At 35.4% G+C, this 19,454-nt stretch overlaps 1 protein-coding gene across 5 annotated transcripts in view; it reads left to right on the top strand.

Annotated features, from left to right (window-relative positions):
• MYCBP2 (MYC binding protein 2) overlaps positions 1 to 19,454 on the top strand; it is a 276,794-nt gene that overhangs the window by 141,849 nt on the left and 115,491 nt on the right. For all 5 annotated transcript variants that reach the window (XM_024123253.3, XM_024123254.3, XM_024123252.3 and 2 more), the window contains exons 33-40: positions 355 to 576; positions 4,193 to 4,384; positions 6,484 to 6,690; positions 7,534 to 7,665; positions 9,294 to 9,472; positions 12,096 to 12,238; positions 13,687 to 13,787; positions 14,478 to 14,696. In XM_024123253.3, coding sequence (XP_023979021.1) covers positions 355 to 576; positions 4,193 to 4,384; positions 6,484 to 6,690; positions 7,534 to 7,665; positions 9,294 to 9,472; positions 12,096 to 12,238; positions 13,687 to 13,787; positions 14,478 to 14,696 — 1,395 coding nt within the window. The remainder of the gene's footprint in view (positions 1 to 354; positions 577 to 4,192; positions 4,385 to 6,483; positions 6,691 to 7,533; positions 7,666 to 9,293; positions 9,473 to 12,095; positions 12,239 to 13,686; positions 13,788 to 14,477; positions 14,697 to 19,454) is intronic.

Raw genomic sequence — 19,454 nt, 5'->3', positions numbered from 1 at the left:
TAGTTTTAGTGCTTGTTACTGGAAATGACTTTAATGTATACTAATTGGGGCCTTTTTGATGTCACTCTTTGAGAATCAGGCTAGAGATAACTGTGATTCTGAGGATATATAAAGGCATAAATAGTACAGGAGGCTGATTTTTCTTGACCATATTTGGTAATTTTCCAGCTTCATTGGGTAGTAACTTAACTGTGTTTAAAAGTGTTGATACAGTATTATCCTGTAACAAGACAATGAAAGTGAGTGCTAGAAAATTTTGTTATAAAAGGTTGTTTATCTTTTTATATATCCAAAAACTTGGATTATATTGATGCAGTCTTTCTTTAGTGGGGTATATATTTTTGTTTTTAAAAGGATATTCAAGAGGCAAACTTCAAGACATCAAGTAGCCGGCTGCTTGCAGCTGTGATGTCAGCTCTGTGTCACACTTCTGTTAAGCTGACTTCTATCTTCCCTATTGCATATGATGGAGAAGTACTGCTACGATCAATTGTTAAACAAGTTAGCACAGAGAATGACTCAACACTGGTTCACCGTTTTCCCCTTCTGGTAGCACACATGGAAAAACTCAGCCAGGTAGGTCTTCTTCTGAAATATCTTTTATATTGAAGCAATAAAACTGTAAATGGAGACATACCTAGCTTGGTGCTTATTCTTCTATATCAGTACGTATATTTACCAAATAATTATGAGTTTTATGAGAAGAGTTAAAATTAAGAAAAAAATTTTCTCTGTTTACCTGTAAATGAGCAGTCTTTTTTCTCTAATTATTCATTTTAAATGATCCTTAACCCATAAAGAACTTGATAGAGTTATGAGATAAATTCTTGTATGTTTGTTTTTTGCTGAACCATTTAAAAAATTGTAGATACTATAAGCAAACTTTTATATTCTAATATAGTATTTTAGATTGCCAAGATAGAATTTTAGGGAAATAAATAATTTTTAAAACATTTTTTTCGGGCTTCCCTGCTGGCGCAGTGGTTGAGAATCTGCCTGCCGATGCAGGGGACACGGGTTCGTGCCCCGGTCCGGGAAGATCCTACGTGCCGCGGAGCGGCCGGGCCCGTGAGCCATGGCCACTGAGCCTGCGCGTCCGGAGCCTGTGCTCCACAACGGGAGAGGCCACAACAGTGAGAGGCCCACGTACTGCAAAAAATAAAACAAAACAAAACAACAACATTTTTTTCTATAACATTTTGGTATGTTAAGATAAGTATTATAAAACAATAGTCATAGGAAACATTGTTTAGTAACTGCTTCTGGTTTATTAGAAAGCATTGTGGAGAAAAATTAAATACACATGAAAACCATATATAATTACTAACAAGTTTGGTGAGAAGTAATCTTTAAAATTAAAGCAAAAAAAAAAAACAATAGAAAATAGAACAGTTATCCCAATTAGTGTACAGTAGCAATTTTCTGTTGACTGAAGAAACAGAAAAATTAGAAGAAAAATTTCAGTGACATACAGAAACAAAACAGGACACTAGCAGAATGGGAAGAAAATTTGCAGTTAATATAATACCTTTGTAGTATCCCAGTAGAAATAATAAAAATAAATATAAGAGGGAATTTAGAGAGTAAGGTAGCATGGGAAAATTTTCAGCCTTACTAGTAATTAAATGTGGGTGAAAGTTCTATCAAGGTATCAATATATTTGTAAAAAATTAGGACAAATAAATTTTTTCTCTTATAAAGCTCCTGTGCTGGTGAGACTATGAGGCAACTTACTAACCTTGTTTAAGTGAAATAGTTGAATTTGGATATATCAACTTGATAGAATATGGTTCTATCAGCCATGAAAAATAACTACATTTACATTTAATATCAAAGCAGATGTTTTTAAGTTTTTAAAATAAAAAGTCAGAAACCAAAGTATATATATACACTATGATGACAAACTATGTAAAATATGTATGCAATAACCTGCATATTTTGAAAGAGAATATTGGAAGTAAAAATAATATTTAGGTGATAAAGCTATGGATAATCTGTGTTTTTCTTTTTAAATTCCCTTTAGTGTTGCAGTGTTTTCCTTAAAAATATAGTAAAAGTTCAAAATATTTAAAAAAAATTTTTTGAGAACTGCTAACATTTGGTAATTATTAAAATTAATAATTGCATATTTGCATGTCTGTATTAACATTCTGTGAAGATATATCCTGGTTATTATATATTCTTCTACCCTCTTTTTAGTGGATAATATAGAATTCTACCATTTGGATGTAGCATAATATAGTCAACCAATCCTTTCTCTATATATATTTTTAGATTTTCCCAATATTTCAATATTTTAAACAATGCAGCTGAAAATATCATTGACTATATTTTTATGTGTATACACAGTGATTTTTCCAGAATAAATCTTCAGGAGTGGAAAATTCTTAAGTCAAAGGAGAACACATTAAGACTTTGCTAACATTGCCAAAATGCCCTCCAGAAAGCTAATGTCAGCTTGCATTCCCCACCGCTAGTGAATAAGAGTTCCTTTTGCTAAAATTTTAGTGGCAGTAATGTGCTAATATATATATATATATATATTTTTTTGGCCCTTTAACTAAAACATATTGGCACTCTTGATTCCATGTTTAAGATTTTATGGGAAGCTTCTTGTATTAATCTTTTAATTACTAGTTAGAAACTTAAGAGGACGTAACTGGATAAATGCACTCCACACACACCCCTATGCCCCACCCCCCAAAGAAAGCCCTTCTAGATTACTGATTATGGAGTACACTTGGGGATTAAGTTTCATCCAAAGCTAATTTTCTGAGATGTTCCAAAAAGTAAAGTTTTTGGAGAATGAAAGTGACGTAAAGGATAGAAGAATTGTAATTTTAACAGAATCAAGAATTGATTATTTTAAAGCCAGGAAGACTAATTACACAGGATACTGACCTAAATGTTATGGAAATTTTATTCAAAGACAGTGTAAATAACTTAAAGATTGAAGATTATCTCCAAGTAACTTTGTATTTTCAGCCTAAGATTGGACATTAAGAAAATATGAGAGATTGTACACATTGTTGAGAGTGATTCATAATACGCTCATGATGATTTTAACTGAAAAGTTACTTAATTTTTTCTAATGGATTGAAAGTACACTCATTTATAGATTTGGTTTGTCTCGGGGAGAATGATTTAAGACCGTTTTCCACCTCGAGATTTTTATGACTTTATGAAATCTGTTGAACCTGCGATATCTTGTAATGCAATATGGAATGTAAGTATTATGGAAGAACTTGCTTGCTCAGGGGCAACAAAGTGTTTTTTGATAACGTACTCATAGCAAGTGGTTCCCCCGATGTTACAGATGAGGTTGAGGCACTATGAAAAAACTGGAACTAGATCCCAAATTGTTTGATTCCCTAGTCCACAGGACAGCTGAAAGGGTCATTGGTCATGACTGGCCGTCTGATGAAACTGAATGCATCTTGTTCTCTGTTCACAGTGAGCTAAAAGATACTGAGGATGGTGAAAGAGATAAAGAGTGTTCATGCTGGATATCAATTAAATTATTCATCTTTTCCCCTTTTTATTCTGGAAAAAAAAGTATTTTCCCACTGGTCTTTAATGGGACTCTATAATTTCTTATTTTGCAAGTTTTTCATTGGTAGGGGTTGGAATTTCTTATCTTCACTTCTGAAATCAAGTACAATAGGAATTGTAAAGCTGCACAGAAGTATTTATTGAACAACTCTGTATTTTTGTTACATGCATGTACAGAAAGAATTTTATTAGAAAACAGATTTGTATAGACTATTTCTCAGTTGCTTTGTCTTTAAATCAGAAATCATTAAATTATTTATACCAGAAATAATTATCTAGGTTTGGAGTTTTGTCCTATAGAAATAGCTTTTTAAATAGGAAGAGTTTTTTTCTGTCATATATGATTCTTACTGAAAAGTTAAATAAGAAGGTAGGTGAAAATGACCCGAGGTTAATAAAAACACAAATACCTTGTAAATGTGTGGTACTTTTATGATGCCCAGAGACTGATAACTTAAAAAAGAACTTCTATGGGAAAAGTAGATATAGTGACTCCACATACAACAGGATAGATACATAGACGTAGACTCAAGTCTGAATTTTAAAGGTGTCATCTAGAAAGACAAGATTTTGCAATTGAGTACTCATGGGAAGGAAAATAAAGCAATATCTTAGAACGTTTTATTTTCATGTATCATAGAATGAAGAGAATATCTCAGGGATGACAAGCTTCCGTGAAGTTCTGGAGAAAATGCTGGTTATCGTCGTGCTCCCAGTCAGGAACAGCCTGAGGAGAGAAAACGAGCTCTTCTCCTCGCACCTGGTCTCCAACACTTGTGGATTACTGGCCAGTATTGTCAGCGAACTGACAGCATCAGCCCTGGGATCTGAAGTAATGTTATATTTTGATATTGGATAATGAGCACATGTTTAAACTCTCCACATTGTTTCTTTTTTCATATATTTTGGCTTTGTAGAAGCTAATTTTTGTTAAGAAAAAGCATTGAAGCTAGGCTGTTTGGGGGGTTTTGTTTTTTTTCTCTCCCTTCCTTATACCTCTTCTCTGCTCTTCTTTGCTTCCTCTCTCTCACCAGTTTACCCAGGATGTTGCAGTAATACAAAGCATACATTTTCCCCTCAACTGCCCCATTGCACAACCCACCACCATGCCCCAATAAAAGCAAAAATAGTTCTCACTGCTGGGTAATGAGAAATAAAAGTAGGACTACTAATGAATATGTGGTGTGGAAAAGGTACAGAGGTTCAAACCTTAGCTCTGCCAACTTGACTGACCCTAGACAAACACATGTGTAAAATGGGAATAATAATTTTTATCTCACCTATATCACAAAGGTTTTTCTTTAATTGTAGTAAATTAGGTAACAAAAAATTTATCATTCTAATCATGTTTATGTGTACAGTTCAGTGGCATCAAGTACATCCACATTGTTGTACAGCTGTTGTTACAGAGTTTTAAAAGGATCAAATATTAATATGTTTGAGGAAACCACTTTGAAACATTTTAAAGTGCCTTTACACTTTTGTAAAGTAATTATTTTTCACCAGTTCACTGCACTGCTCACTGTGTTTTATAATTTATCTAAATGTTTTGACTGAATTTGGTGAATGTTTCTGTTTTTTTCCTGAAAAAGTAGATGGTAGATTGGTTTTGAAAGTCATGTCATAATGTGAAATATCTTATATCGTTCAAATGAATGTTTAATAACCAGGATATGCTGATTGACCCCAGGTCTCTCGTTTCTTGCAAAGGAACGTCTATTTTACTTTTATAATTCCTAGTCTTTGCTTTTACTTATTTAAACAGATTTATTTCAGAATCTATTCTCAATTAATCCATTCAGTCTACACTCATTACTGATTCATAGTGAGAGTTTAGCCTTTAGGATTTCTAAATGATTACACATACCTGAACAGATTTTAGTATCTCATCCTGGCCTAGGAGGTGAAGCCCTGGTCAGAACATTTTAATTTTCCTTTTCACTTGTTCATTCAGCCTATAATATGCTTCCCTCTTGTACTAGACCATGGAGGAGAAAGTTTATAAGGCCTCAGTCCCCGTCAGAAATTTGCTGTGTAGCAATCCCCTGTGAACTTACTTTTCTAATGAAAAGGAATGCCCCAAATTGCAAGTGCCTAACATACAACCTTGGGAGTTTCTAAAGGTCCTGTCTTAGATAACCACATTCTTTTTCCTCAGAGGAGTTTGTCATTCCTGCTAGAATCATAAACTTCAATTTTTAACTCTTGTAGGTCTTTCAGACTTCTGTAGCCAACTTAGATAAGAAGCAGGCTCTATAATTAAAAAGATAGTTTCGAACCAAAATAAGTGCTCTGATCCTCTCTAATCAAAGTCTGTAATTAGTGATGTTGTACTTGTGTGTGTGTATTTTCACATATTGACTGCCAAGTTATCATAATATACATTAGCGATATTCAGACTTAAGGCACAGAACATTTTCTGCAATGACGTCTTAGCTTGAAAACTCACAGATAAGAGGAAGGATGGTCTGACTGAAGAGGGGAACCTTGAGTCTGCCTCCTTCTTGAATATCCATCTGTCCAGCATTCCTAGTGTTCTGTGTGTAGCATGGTTTGAAAACTATTGGTCTATAAAATATTGATGAAATTTTTGGTATCTCTTTGCAAAGTGAATGATAATTCATGTATATGTTATGACTGTGATAACTTACAAGTTTATAGTTCTGACATAAGTTAAGTGAAAAGTATAGTTTAATATGACTAAAAAAATATACCGTCACATGATACTGATTTGTGAATGAAGAGTAATAAAATCTGATTTTATTCTTCGTTAATCTCTTATTGGAATGTACCTTTAGGAAGGTTTAAACCCTCTTGTTAAAGGTAGGTTATTTTACTGAACTTCCTAGAAACCTTTGGATAGTTTTGTTAAAGGTATATTAGTAACGCTCAGGTCCAGACTACTGATGTAGTTGCTTTCGTTGTTCACAGGTTGATGGGCTTAATTCTCTCCACTCCGTTAAAGCCAGTGCTAACCGATTCACAAAGACAAGTCAGGGGAGAAGTTGGAACACTGGGAATGGGTCCCCAGATGCAATCTGTTTTTCAGTAGACAAACCTGGAATAGTTGTGGTTGGTTTTTCTGTCTATGGAGGAGGTGGAATTCATGAATATGAATTAGAGGTGTTGGTTGATGATGTGAGTACCACTCTTACAGTGTTCCTCTTGCTGTGTGGGTTGTGTGTCAGGACATATCATCATTATAAAGTACAGTACAGTGGTCCACATCCTTGAGGGCTTAGCAGATTAGTCATAGATGGACGACATTAGAGAAATTGAAAGGGAGTGATTCTACATGATTGCTCATGTGCCATTTTGGATCGCTCCTGCCTCATGTTTTTTGCACTTGAAAAAACTAGAAATTATATAGCTAAGCCTCTGATTATAAATCTTGAGTAATTTTTTTTGCTATTGTAGTATTTCAGAAAACAGGAACAATATTCAGACTGGTATTATTGCCCGTATCAGTGATTAAGTAATTTTGTCAGAGTGCCAGTGGATGATTCTTAGTAAAGATAGCGGTGCTGACTGAATTAGCAGTATCTTGCTGTTTCCACTATAAATTTTTTTAAGTGCCTGACTTTTACAAAGTTTTATTAAAATGAGACAGGTAGCATATAAATCATTTGCTGGTAAATAACATTATGTCTGTATTTTGCTTCTTTTGAGCAATTAATTTGAATTATTTCCTTACTTCATTAGGCTCTATAATTAGATATAGCATCCTTATGAAGAAGGGGGAATCATTTTAAGACAGATGAAAACGCCTATTTATATGATATAATTTGTAGATGCCTCAGGAAATCAGATAAAAATGAATAGTTTTAGAGGACCAAAAATGTTTTCTTTAGTACGTATGGATAAATGCTAATGGATAATTTTGTGTGCAAGGAAATAAACTCTTAAAAACAATCATTGATAAGTCAGAATTGTTCATTTAATGAAATTAAGAGCATGTGGGTTTTGTTTTATTTTAATTAGAGTGAACATGCAGGGGATTCAACTCATTCTCACAGATGGACATCTCTGGAATTAGTCAAAGGAACTTATACAACAGATGATTCACCCAGTGATATAGCTGAAATCAGACTTGACAAAGTTGTTCCTTTAAAGGTAATTTTAACACTATGTTTCTTCTGTAAGTAGGATGTATTATTACGAGTTTACTTTAAAAATAGTGAAAAGTATTCCTATATGTGGTCCTTTAAATGTTTCTAGAGTACCAACTGTATTCCTGATACTGTACTGTATAATATTCCATTTTTGCAAAAGATCTCTTCAAGTCTGGTATAGTGGAAAGTATCCATAGGTTCTGGAGTCAAACAAACCTAGCTTCAGATACCTGCTCGTCCAAATATTAGCTCTAAGACATTGGATATGTCATCATTTGCCCACTCTGAGGCTGATTTGTACATTGGGAAGGATAATACCTCCGTTGTAGTGTTGTTCAGATTAAACTAAGGAATGGAATAAGGTACTTGCCTCAATGTCTAGCACAATATATTAGAAACTCAATAAATATTAGTTCCTGTTTTTCTTCTCCTGTTGTGCCAAAACGCATGTAAAGAGCCAGTGGTCTTAACAGATCTTATTAAATAACTATTAAAGTTATTATTATTTTATATAACTTGACTGTCTCACAGAAAATAACTATTTAGCAGAACAAATTTTACTTAACATTAAAGTAATAATTAATAGAGTAATTCTGAATCCAACTATAATAATTTTTATTATACAGCAGAACTTTGGATGAGGTAAGTTCATCAGTTACTTCATCAAAAGCATAAACAATACCAAAAAACAAACAAAAAGAAACCCATCATTATGAAGTTGATGTCATGGATCATTAGGCGCCAGTATCTATGTCTCACATTTTCTGTATACAGTGAATCTTGTTTTGGACAATTTTCTTACGGATATTTTTTTTCCATGTCTGTCTGCCTGTCTATTTCTGTCTCTGAATGTCTCTCTTAAAATAAAAAGATAATGGATTCACCATTATTATTTCCCATATTTAAAACTGTTTCAAAAGTTAAACTCATCAAAGGAAAATATTAATTCATGTATTTAAAATCTTTTATTATGGCTAATATTTTTTACAGTGTGATTAAGAACTAGAGGCAGGAACTAGAGCCCCACTGCCTGTATTTAAATCCTAGTTTCATCACGTACTAGCTGTGTGACTTTGGGCAAGTTACTTAAACTTCTCTGTGCCACAGAGTCCTCATCTGTAAAATAGGGATAATAATGGCACTTACCTTATAAGGTCATTTTAAGGATTAATTTAATTAAAGTAAATTACAGAAAGTACTCAGGACAGTTTCTGTTAAATAATAAATATCAGTAAGTGTTAGTTATCACCCTGTTTGATTCGTTAAAAAAACTCATTTAACCAAATTGTCTATAAATATAACAAATTCATTATACAGTTGACCCTGGAACAGCGTGGGGATTAGGGGTGCTGACCCTGCTCACAGTGGAAAATCCAAGTATAACTTACAGTCAGCCCTTTTTATACCTCCCTATACTGGTTCCACATGTGTGGTTTCAACCAACCTCGGGTCGGGTAGTACCGTAATACCTACTGTTGGAAAAAATCCCATATAAGTAAACCCAGGCAGTTGAAACCTGTGATGCTCAATGCTCAACTGTATTTGCCCAGTTTGCTGCTAGAGCTCGTTTTATATATCCTCTGTACATTATGAATAAATATAAACATGCCTTACATCTTTATCGTGAAGGAAAATGTTAAATATGCTGTGCGCTTGAGGAACTATGGAAGCCGCACAGCAAACGGAGATGGAGGAATGACCACGGTTCAGTGCCCTGATGGCGTGACATTTACATTCAGCACGTGCAGCTTGAGTAGTAATGGCACAAATCAAACCAGAGGACAGATTCCACAGATCCTCTACTACAGGTAGGTGTGTGTATATAGATCAGGGAGCTGCTCTACTACCAAGGTACAAAACGCTAGATGGGCAGTGATAATTGAATTATACAGCGTATCTTCTTTGCACTTGCTAATTTGTATTAAAAGATCTCATTTTCATATGTAAATTCAGTGTTTACTTTAAAATGTTCTTTGTCATTATTTCTTTAATATCTTTGAAATGTTTATATACTGGGCATATGAGCTTGGGCATATGTGTTTGTTGTCACTTTTATAGTTTTGTGGTCTGCATTTTCTAATTTTAATGGAATTTATTCATTTTTTTTTTAAATACCAAAAATTAATGATCAAATCATCTCTACCAAAGTATTGTTGTTACCTTGAACCAGTTATTCAGTCTGCAAAATATTTTGGTGTCTGAATCTAGTCCTTGGAGCCCTGGAATATATAATGATGTGTTTCTAATATTTTTAACTAAAGCCATTCCTTAGGTAAACAGTGGAAAACAAAGAATTACAACAATTTTGAGTTAAAAAAACACTTTTAGGTCTTCCCTGGTGGCGCAGTGGTTGCGAGTCCGCCTGCCGATGCAGGGGGCGCGGGTTCGTGCCCCGGTCCAGGAGGATCCCTCGTGCCGCGGAGCGGCCGGGCCCGTGAGCCATGGCCGCTGGGCCTGCGCGTCCGGAGCCTGTGCTCCGCAACGGGAGAGGCCACAACTGTGAGAGGCCCGCGTAACGCAAAAAAAACAAAAAAAAAAAACAGAAAAAAATAAAAACAAAAAAACACTTTTAAATATACATTTCTCACTGAATCTGAATTTTTCTTTCAGCAACTTAGCTGGAATCGTAGGTAGTAGTGAGTACCATTCACCACATTGGTCCTCAACCTGACTTGACATCAAATCACTGAAGTTGCATATCACTTTCAGAGGTTACTGCTTCCTCTGTTTCCTTCGTAAAAAGCCAAGAGGACACTGCCTAGGCACAAAATGTTTTTCCCTAGATGTTGATGATCTGCTTTCTTTCTCCATGTAAAGTAGAATAGAAATAGTAGGCATTACAGAGCTACATAGTGGCATGTTGCTGCTGAGATACAAAAGCTTTCTAATCTTTTTACCCTAATGAAAAACCTTTTCTGTTACATAGCCCCACAGTAAACAGTACACTATTACGCTTTCTCAAAATGTAGATTGGAAACCATATCAGGCACAAAAGAAGAGTTATATGTTTAGAAAAGCTGGAGAGCCCCTTAAAAGCATCTGCTGTCCAAACTTTATATCTTACACAAAATACAGTGTTTTTGATATTTTCCACCAAGGTTTAAATATCTTCAGCTTTAAATTTTAATTAATTAAGTTTTGAAAGATTAAAATCACTTGACTATTAAAACCATGCTACTCTGATGGCTCCCAAGTTTATATCTCTAGCTTCCACCTCCTCTGAGCCCTGGAATGAATATCTAGTTCCCTCTGATATCTTCATCTGAGTGACAGTAATGGAGATGATGATGAGAGTTCCTGTGTACTGAGCACTTCCTTTATGCCACGCGGTGCTCTGAGGGCATTCCTTGTCTTAGCTCAGTCAGTCCTCACAGGAACCCCTGTGAGGTGGGCAGTTTCCTGTCCCTCCTTTACAGATGAGGGAACTGAGGCCTGGAGCGGCTCAACAACCTGCCTGAAGTCTCGCTCATAGTAAATTACGGTCCTGGGGTTTGTAGGCAGGAAACTGGACTCCAGATGACCTACCTTTGACCACTGTACCACACACATCCTCTTCACGGCTGGCTAATAGACGTCTTAGTGGTACTCGTGCACAGAGCTCCTCCCCATCCACAGGTACAGGCACAGCAAACACCTTGTGGGCATTCTTGACATCCCTCTTTCCCTCACACTTTACGTCAGTAAGTCTTGGCAGCCGTCCTTTTAAAATGTCCTACATCTGACCTTTTCTACCACTCCCATAATTAACGGTCTAGCCCAAACCATCACGCCGACCTGGGTAACTACCTGGATAACTGGATCTTAGAGGAAATAGCTTCCAAACAAGTCTCCCTCCTTTCACTGCTGCTCTCCTACAGTCTGTCCTCCACCGCACAGCCAGAGTGACCTTAGAGAAATGTAAATCGTATCAAGTTCTGCCCTTGCTCACATTCCCCTCAGAGCTTCCCCTTCCCATTCCAGGATAAAATATAAAGTCTTTACTGTGGTGTTTAAACCTCATGTGATCTGACTCCTGTTTACCTTGCCCACCTGTCACCCTTCACTCTTTCTCCTTTCATTCTAGTCACACACACTCTTTCTGCTTTCATTCCAGTTCAAGGAACTCACCCATCTTGTTCCTGTCTGAACCTTTATCTTACTGTTCTTTTTGCCTGAATACTCTTCTCTCAGCTCAGATCTTTTTTAACCCAATTCAGGCCTTTGTTTAAATAGCAGTTCCATCATGATCTTATTTAAAATAACTTTGTGCCCTTATCTGGCTTTATTTTTCTTTGAAGCCCTATTACTCCTTAAAACTATATAGCTCTATATTTACTTGTTTTAACTTTAACTTTGTTAACTTAAATGAGCTGTGATCCAGATGTGATTCCTAGAGTTAGATCGTGTTTTACCCACCATGTAAAATGATCTCATGTGTTACTCATGTTATAGGAGTGAATTCGATGGAGATTTACAATCTCAACTTCTGAGTAAAGCCAATGAAGAAGATAAAAACTGTAGCAGAGCTCTCTCTGTGGTAAGCACTGTTGTTCGAGCTGCAAAAGACCTCTTGCACAGAGCTCTTGCCGTGGATGGTAAGACTTTTCTTTTACTTCCTTAACAGTCATATTTTAGATTCTTTATTCCCCAACTTATGCACAGAGCTACTGAAGAAGAACCATCTTGTAGAATCCCAGAGGGTTTTATTCATTATAGATCTACACATAGACGTACATTAATTTGGGATCATCCATACTCTCCATACACTAATGCAGAATTTTTTAGAATGTTCAGAAGTAATTATTTTATACTGTAGTTTTCTTAGCCCATTAAGAGAAAAACTCTTGGTTAAACTGAGTCTTTGCTTCTTTTAGTAGTCAAAAAAACATTTTGTTTTCTCCTTTAGACCTGTTTTTCTTTCTGTGTGTTCTATTTCTAGCAGTAGTATCACCATTCATTCAAAGGTCTGGGTAATCCCAAACATCTCCCCAGATTTACTTGTCTCATTTGAGTTCTGTAAATTCTTCCACTGGAAGCTCTCCAGTTTGTATTCTCCTCTCTGTCTGTTCTCCCATAGTTCAAGCTGCCATGGTTCAAGCACATGTCCTCTTTTTCATGGGTTGATAACATCCTAATCTCCCTGCCACCTTTCCCCCACTCCCCATCTCGTTATCTAGTCATCTTCCACACTGGCAGCAGAGTTACGCTTCAAAAACATTACTGTTAGCTATAACATTTGTTCCTAAATGTAGTTGCACATCAGAATCACCTGAGAAGCTTGCTGAAAATAAAGAATATTTGGTCCATCCAAACTAGGGGTTTAGGCTGAACTAAGAAACTATTGCCCAGCCTACTCTGATGCAACAGCAGATCTAGAAACAAGTATTTGGAAATAATTGGCCTTCAATATAAAGGTCTTCATAACGTAGATTCAACTTATCTTCCCAGCACCATGTTCATGGAGAAATAATTAAAATGTCCATCAGCAAAGTGCTTTTTCCTTGGAAAAAATAGAAGGCAATATAGCTAATAACAGCAGACATTTTTGGAGTACTTAATATGTGCAGGCATTGTTCTAAGCATTTTACGTGTATTAACTCACTGAATCATCACAACATCCATTGAGGGAAGTATTGTTATCCTGTTTCACAGATGAGTAACCTGCACACAAAGATTACGTAGTTTGCCTAATGACAGAAATATAGCTATGTGTTGCACCAAGATTAGTGGTTTAAAATCATGACTGTTACCCCAAGTTCTAATTCTGGCTCTGTCATTTTACAGGTGTATGATTTTGGATAATATACTTAAACACTGTGTGCCTTGGTTTCCACTTCTAAAAGGGGCGATAATAAAAGTACCTTATTGTAAGGATTAGTTGAGATAATGTATGTAAAGCCCTTAGAATAGTGCCAGGTCCTTTATAAGCACTCAATCAATGTCAACTATAATTTTACTCAAGAGACTAGAATACAGGCTTAGTACAGCATATATACATTACAATGAAATTACCTTCTAACTACAGTTTTAATGCCTTTTTTAGCTGATGACATTCCAGAACTGCTTAGCTCTTCCAGTCTGTTTTCCATGCTGCTTCCCCTTATTATAGCCTACATAGGACCAGTAGCTGCTGCTATTCCCAAGGTGTGTGATTTAATTCTCTAACTTTGAATCTTTTTTGTAAATATAATTTTATTTAGACTTTATATCTTTCCTTTAAAAATACTTTAATATTTGAGGCATCTGGGTTACAGGTAACAAGCAGGTAGACGTGTAAATGGTAGAAGTTATTAGTTAAATAACTAATTCTCTGATCTTAGTATTGTTTACTGGATTACCATGCTTATTGGCTTTACATTTGAAGAACTTGGGAATAGGAAATATATTTTAGAATATGATACGTAAGGAAAGCTTAAGTTCACTGAGATCTTTAAAAGTTATAATGTCGATGCCAAATCTCCATTTTGAATAAAAGTAACAATGTTAAAGGATAAGGGTGTTGTAAAATTGTGAAATATTCAAGACATGGAAGAAATTATAAACTACTGATTCTTTGGCATAATTAAATTTGAGTAAAACCTAGTTTACTGCAGGTCCCCAAAAGGCAGAAGGGTTTAAAAATATGGACTAGGCTATATGTAACACCTAAGATAAATTTAAGATAGGTCTTTTTTTTTCCTTTCCATAGAACAGATTTCTCTTTGAATGAAAACTTAGCTAGAAGAAACTCTAAATAGAAATTCCGAATAATAAGTATAACCAACAATTATAGTAATTAATCATTTTAAAGCAACTTTCATACTTATCTCATTTAATCATTTTTTTTTATACTAGGTGGCTGTAGAAGTCTTTGGCCTTGTCCAACAGTTGCTTCCTTCAGTTGCCATTCTGAATCAGAAGTATGCACCCCCTGCATTCAATCCTAATCAGTCAACTGATAGCACCACAGGAAACCAGCCTGAACAAGGCCTCTCTGCCTGTACAACCTCTAATCACTATGCCGTCATAGAGAGCGAGCACCCCTATAAGCCTGCATGTGTGATGCACTACAAGGTGGGCACCAATTCCTAGGGACAGTTTAAACTTAAAACTTGATTTGATGTTCTATACTGATATCTTAAAGGATACTTGGTCTCTGTTCAAGTATAACTTCTATACGTAAATAAAGAGAATCAGCAGGTGGTTAGACACTGTCAAATACACACCAGGGTTTAAGACAGTTTTTACTGTTAAAGAGTATAGTTTTATAGGGTTTAGGAAAGTTGTCCTCATATCTTTTTGTAAGTACAGGGCCGTGTGTAATGCTCAACTGCCAATTATATATTGTAATAGTGGATATCAGCATTAAAATTTAAAAACCACTTTTTTTGAACTGATATTATTTGTACCACAGCCTGAGCTCTGAAAATTTACATACCCAGTGTAGGATTTAAAATACTATACATAATGTTAAAATGTACCTATAAAATATTTATAAGTATAATGTTGTTATTATGGAGTATCCAAAATCCTATTCCTTGCTTTCTAAATTGTATCACTTAAATTAAGGGAGAGAAAGAAAATTTGTCCACTTAAATTAATTATAAGTTTAAGTTTTATGTGCTTGTAAAATATTCAGCTTTTTATTGTAGAATATGGTAAACATATGAAAGCTCAGCCTAGTACAGTTTACGCCTTGTCTCCATCATCCCAGATTCAGCTGTTATCAACTCTTGGTCAGACCTCTTTCATTTATTCCCCACCCTCTTTGTCCCTTCCACATTCATGGATTTTTCATTATGTATCTCAAAAAGTAAGGACCTGTAAAAAATAACCACGTTATTATCACACTTAAAAAAACGAATAATTCCTTTAGGTTATCAAAGGTGCACATTTTAAGCTGTTTGAATTAGAATCCAAATAAGATTCATACATTGTGATTGGTTACGTCTCTTAAGTCTCTTTTAATCTGTTGATCCCCCTCCATCTCTCTCTTTTTTGTTTCCTTGAATTTTATTTAAGAAACTGGATCATGTGTTTTTTCGATAGGATCCTCTTCAGCCTGACTCCGGAGTCCTTTAGACACACCCCTTGTAGTCATTCATAACATCCTCACTCTCTGGTGTAGGATGTTATAAGATGTTACAGGCTCTGGTATAAGACGTTATAAGAGCTTACACATTTCCTGCCTCAAATCTGAAACCCACCGTTTTTTCAAAGTGCTGTGATTCCTTTAAATGGTAATAAGTCTTTAAAAGCCAAAATATGGCACTGGGAATGCTCATTTCTCCTGGGTTGTCATTGTTTCTAGATATTTATAGTGTATAGAACTAGTACATACACTCACACATAAACACACATGTATTTATATACACAGGCATATATTATTTGTATATATATTTATGTATGTGTGTGTGTTTATGAACAGACACATCTATGTGTATACATATTTTTTTAAAGATAAAATACCTCATGGGTTTGTACTGATGATACTCATTCAAAATAAGGACCACAGGATGTTACACCTGGATCTCCTTTCTCGTAAACCGAAAGTTCCTGTTCTCGATGGCACTGGTAATATTAGAATTAGAAAATCACTTAATTATTCATTCACTCTTTGTGTGTGTGTGTGTGTGCGTGTGTGTGTGTGTGTGTGTGCGCGCGTGTGTGTGTGTGTGTTTTGTCTTTTGGGCATATTCCCAACTAGGAAGTACAGAGAAATGACCATGTTTTCAAAGTAAGTGGGTATGGTCAACTACTGTGTTTTAAAGTAAATTGGAATAATCCCTCTCTCTGTGATTATGCCGCTAATTGGATGTACATTTGGCACCATTTATTTTATTTTATTCTAGATTTTTAGGAATTGCTTTTTAAGTTTTGTTTGATAATAGTTCAATTACATAGTTTTAAGTCAAATCTGTAAAACAAAGTGTATTCAAAGAAATCTAGCTTTTATCTCTGTCCCCTCATGCTGTTCCCTTCTTCCCTGTCATGTCTTCTTCTCAGGTAACATTTCATATTATTATAATTTTGTAGTTTAGCCTTCCATTATTTCTTTTAATGTAAGCATAGACACACAAATACAAATGCAGATGTGTGTGTGTATTCATTCCTCATGTTTTTCAACTTTTTATTTCGAAGAATTTCAAACCTGTATAAAAAAGTAATAAGATTTGTGCAGTGACCACCCCCAATATGCCCTTCACTTGGCTTCGTTAGTTAACATTTTGCCATGATTGTTCTATTTATCTATATTTATTATTGTCAGACCGTTTAAGAGCAGGTTGCAAACATCATGACCCCTCACCCTGTTCCTAAGAACAGTGAAGTTTTCTGTATAACCCTAATGTACCAATCAAATTTAGGAAATTTAACATTGAAACAGGGTTATTACCACAATAAAGAGTAGTAGTATATCATGTTATAAGCTAAACATTTTGCCTTTTTTCCCAACAATGGTGTTCACAGAATCTTTTTAAACCCAGACTGGGATCCTGTCGGTTTCAAACATTGCATTTAGTTGTCAGGCCTCTTTGATCTCTTTTAATCTGCAGTAGTTCCTCAGCCTTCCTTCGTCTTTTATGACATTTGCATTTTTGAAGAACACAATCAGGGGTTTTGTAAAAATATCCTTTTTATTTGGATGTAATTGTTTTTTAATGATTAGATTCACGTTGTGCGTTTTGGGTGGCAACAACACATAAGTGATGTCCTGTTCTCCTCAGTGCATCCCATCAGGAAGTACTTAGTCACTTGATTAAGGTGATAGCTCCACCAAAAAAGCGTCTTTTTTTCCCTTTGAAAGTGTCTATGGGTAGATATCTATGGGTTAGAGACTGTGTAAAAAATAACTGTCTTTCAACAAATTTTAGTATCCATTGGTTATTCTTACCCAAATCATTCATTACTATAAAGACAGTGGCTTTCTAATTCTATTACTCCTCCCAGCTGGTGTTCTGTTGTAAAGGAGAATTTTCCCATCCCTTGCCCTTTAAAAATTTATTTATTTATTTATTTTATGTGTTTATATCAATATGGACTCAAAGATTCTCTTTTTTGCTCAGTGTTATAATCCTTTGCTGTCATTCAGTTTGACACTCAAATTTTAATTGATTTGGCCAGGGAAAATCTGTTCAAGCTGGATTCTGTGTCCTTTTTCTGTGTTTTCATCAGATTTTGAGCACTTTTTCTTAGTTCTAGTCAACACCATTGAGGTCTTTTCTTTATACCCTTTTCATTTACGTATGCCACTGTGAATAATAAATATATTGAATACTGTATAAAATTAACAGTTTTTTTGCAAAAATTTTGTCTTTTGTTAATCCCACTGACATTAGGATAATCAAAGTACTTTATTCAGAAGTTGCTTGGGGTAGTTCATTTTATGTATATGTGTAAGTGGGTATATGACCAGTTTAATATAAAGTTAGGCTTAGTTGTTTATTTGTACTTAATTTTTATGAGTCTTTTTCCTATCCTAGTTGCTTTAATTTTACTTTTAAAATATGTGAAATGTTAATATGGCTCCAGAAATAAAATTATACAAAATAACATACTCAGAATTATAAGTCCTTTTCCTTCTCTGCTTCTCACTTACTCCAGTAAGTATCCTGGTGTATCCTTCCTGCGTTCTTTTTTGGAAAAAATCAGAACGATAGATAGATTGATTTAGTTGTAGTATTATTTTCCATCTTTATTTTAAAAAGGTAGCACACTATGTATGCTACTTTGTACTTTGCTTTTTAAATTTAACACTGTGTATAGAAATCTCTCCATATCCATTTAAAGAGATCATCCTCATTCCTTTTCTACAGCCTCATAGTTCTCCACTGTAAAGACCTATCATAGTTTATTCAGCCAATCTTACGTGTGTGAGCATCTGGGGTGTTTTCATTTTTTTACAATGAATAACTTTGTGCCTGTGTTTGGAGTTTTTTGTTTGTTTGTTTCCGTATTGTTAGAAGCATATCTTCAAAGTAAACTCCTAGAAGTGGGATGGCTGTGGGTTAAACAAATATAGAATGAGGAGCCTTGTGCTCGGTAGATCTGGGATTGCTGATTCAGAGGGTGAATGCATATGTAGCTTTGCTAGATGTTGACAGTTCCCTCCCATAGAAGTTATGTCCTTTTTTTTTTTTTAATATTTTATGTATTTATTTGGTTGCTCGGGGTCCTAGTTGCAGCAGGCAGTCTCCTTAGTTGTGACATGCAAACTCCTAGTTGCAGCATGCATGCGGGATCCAGCTCCCCGACCAGGGATCGAACCCTGGGCCCCCTGCCCTGGGAGTGTGGAGTCCCACACACTGCGCCACCAGGGAAGTCACAGAAGTTATGTCTTTTTGGGTCCCACCAACAATGTATGAGAGTGCTTGTTTTCTCACGGCCTCCCCAAAAGAGTATGTGGTTAAATTTGGGGCCTTTTGCCAATATAGTAGAAGGAATGGTGGGAAAATGGTGTCTCAGTTTAGTTTTAATTCATGTTTATGTTATTACGAACAAAGTTGAGCTTTTTATTTAAATAGAGATTGTAAAAAATTCTCTACTAAAAATATTTGCCATCATCTGAGGTAATTTTTTTTTAGATTAATATAATATTTAGGAAATTTCTTAAGGTTTATATCATGTCCTACAACCAGTTCATAGTTTACTACTTGACATGGTCCTACTTAACTGTAATTTGACTACCATTACAGCATTCCTTCTACCATAATGGTGACAGAAGCTTAAAAGTGGCCTTAAGGGCTTCCCTGGTGGCGCAGTGGTTGAGAGTCCGCCTGCCGATGCAGGGCACACGGGTTCGTGCCCCGGTCCGGGAAGATCCCACATGCCGCG

This window comes from Physeter macrocephalus, chromosome 13, assembly GCF_002837175.3.
Source record: "Physeter macrocephalus isolate SW-GA chromosome 13, ASM283717v5, whole genome shotgun sequence".
In the NCBI taxonomy this organism is placed as follows: Eukaryota; Metazoa; Chordata; class Mammalia; order Artiodactyla; family Physeteridae; genus Physeter; species Physeter macrocephalus.
Note: the sequence above shows the minus strand (reverse complement) of the source record. Positions and strands in the feature narration are given on the sequence as shown.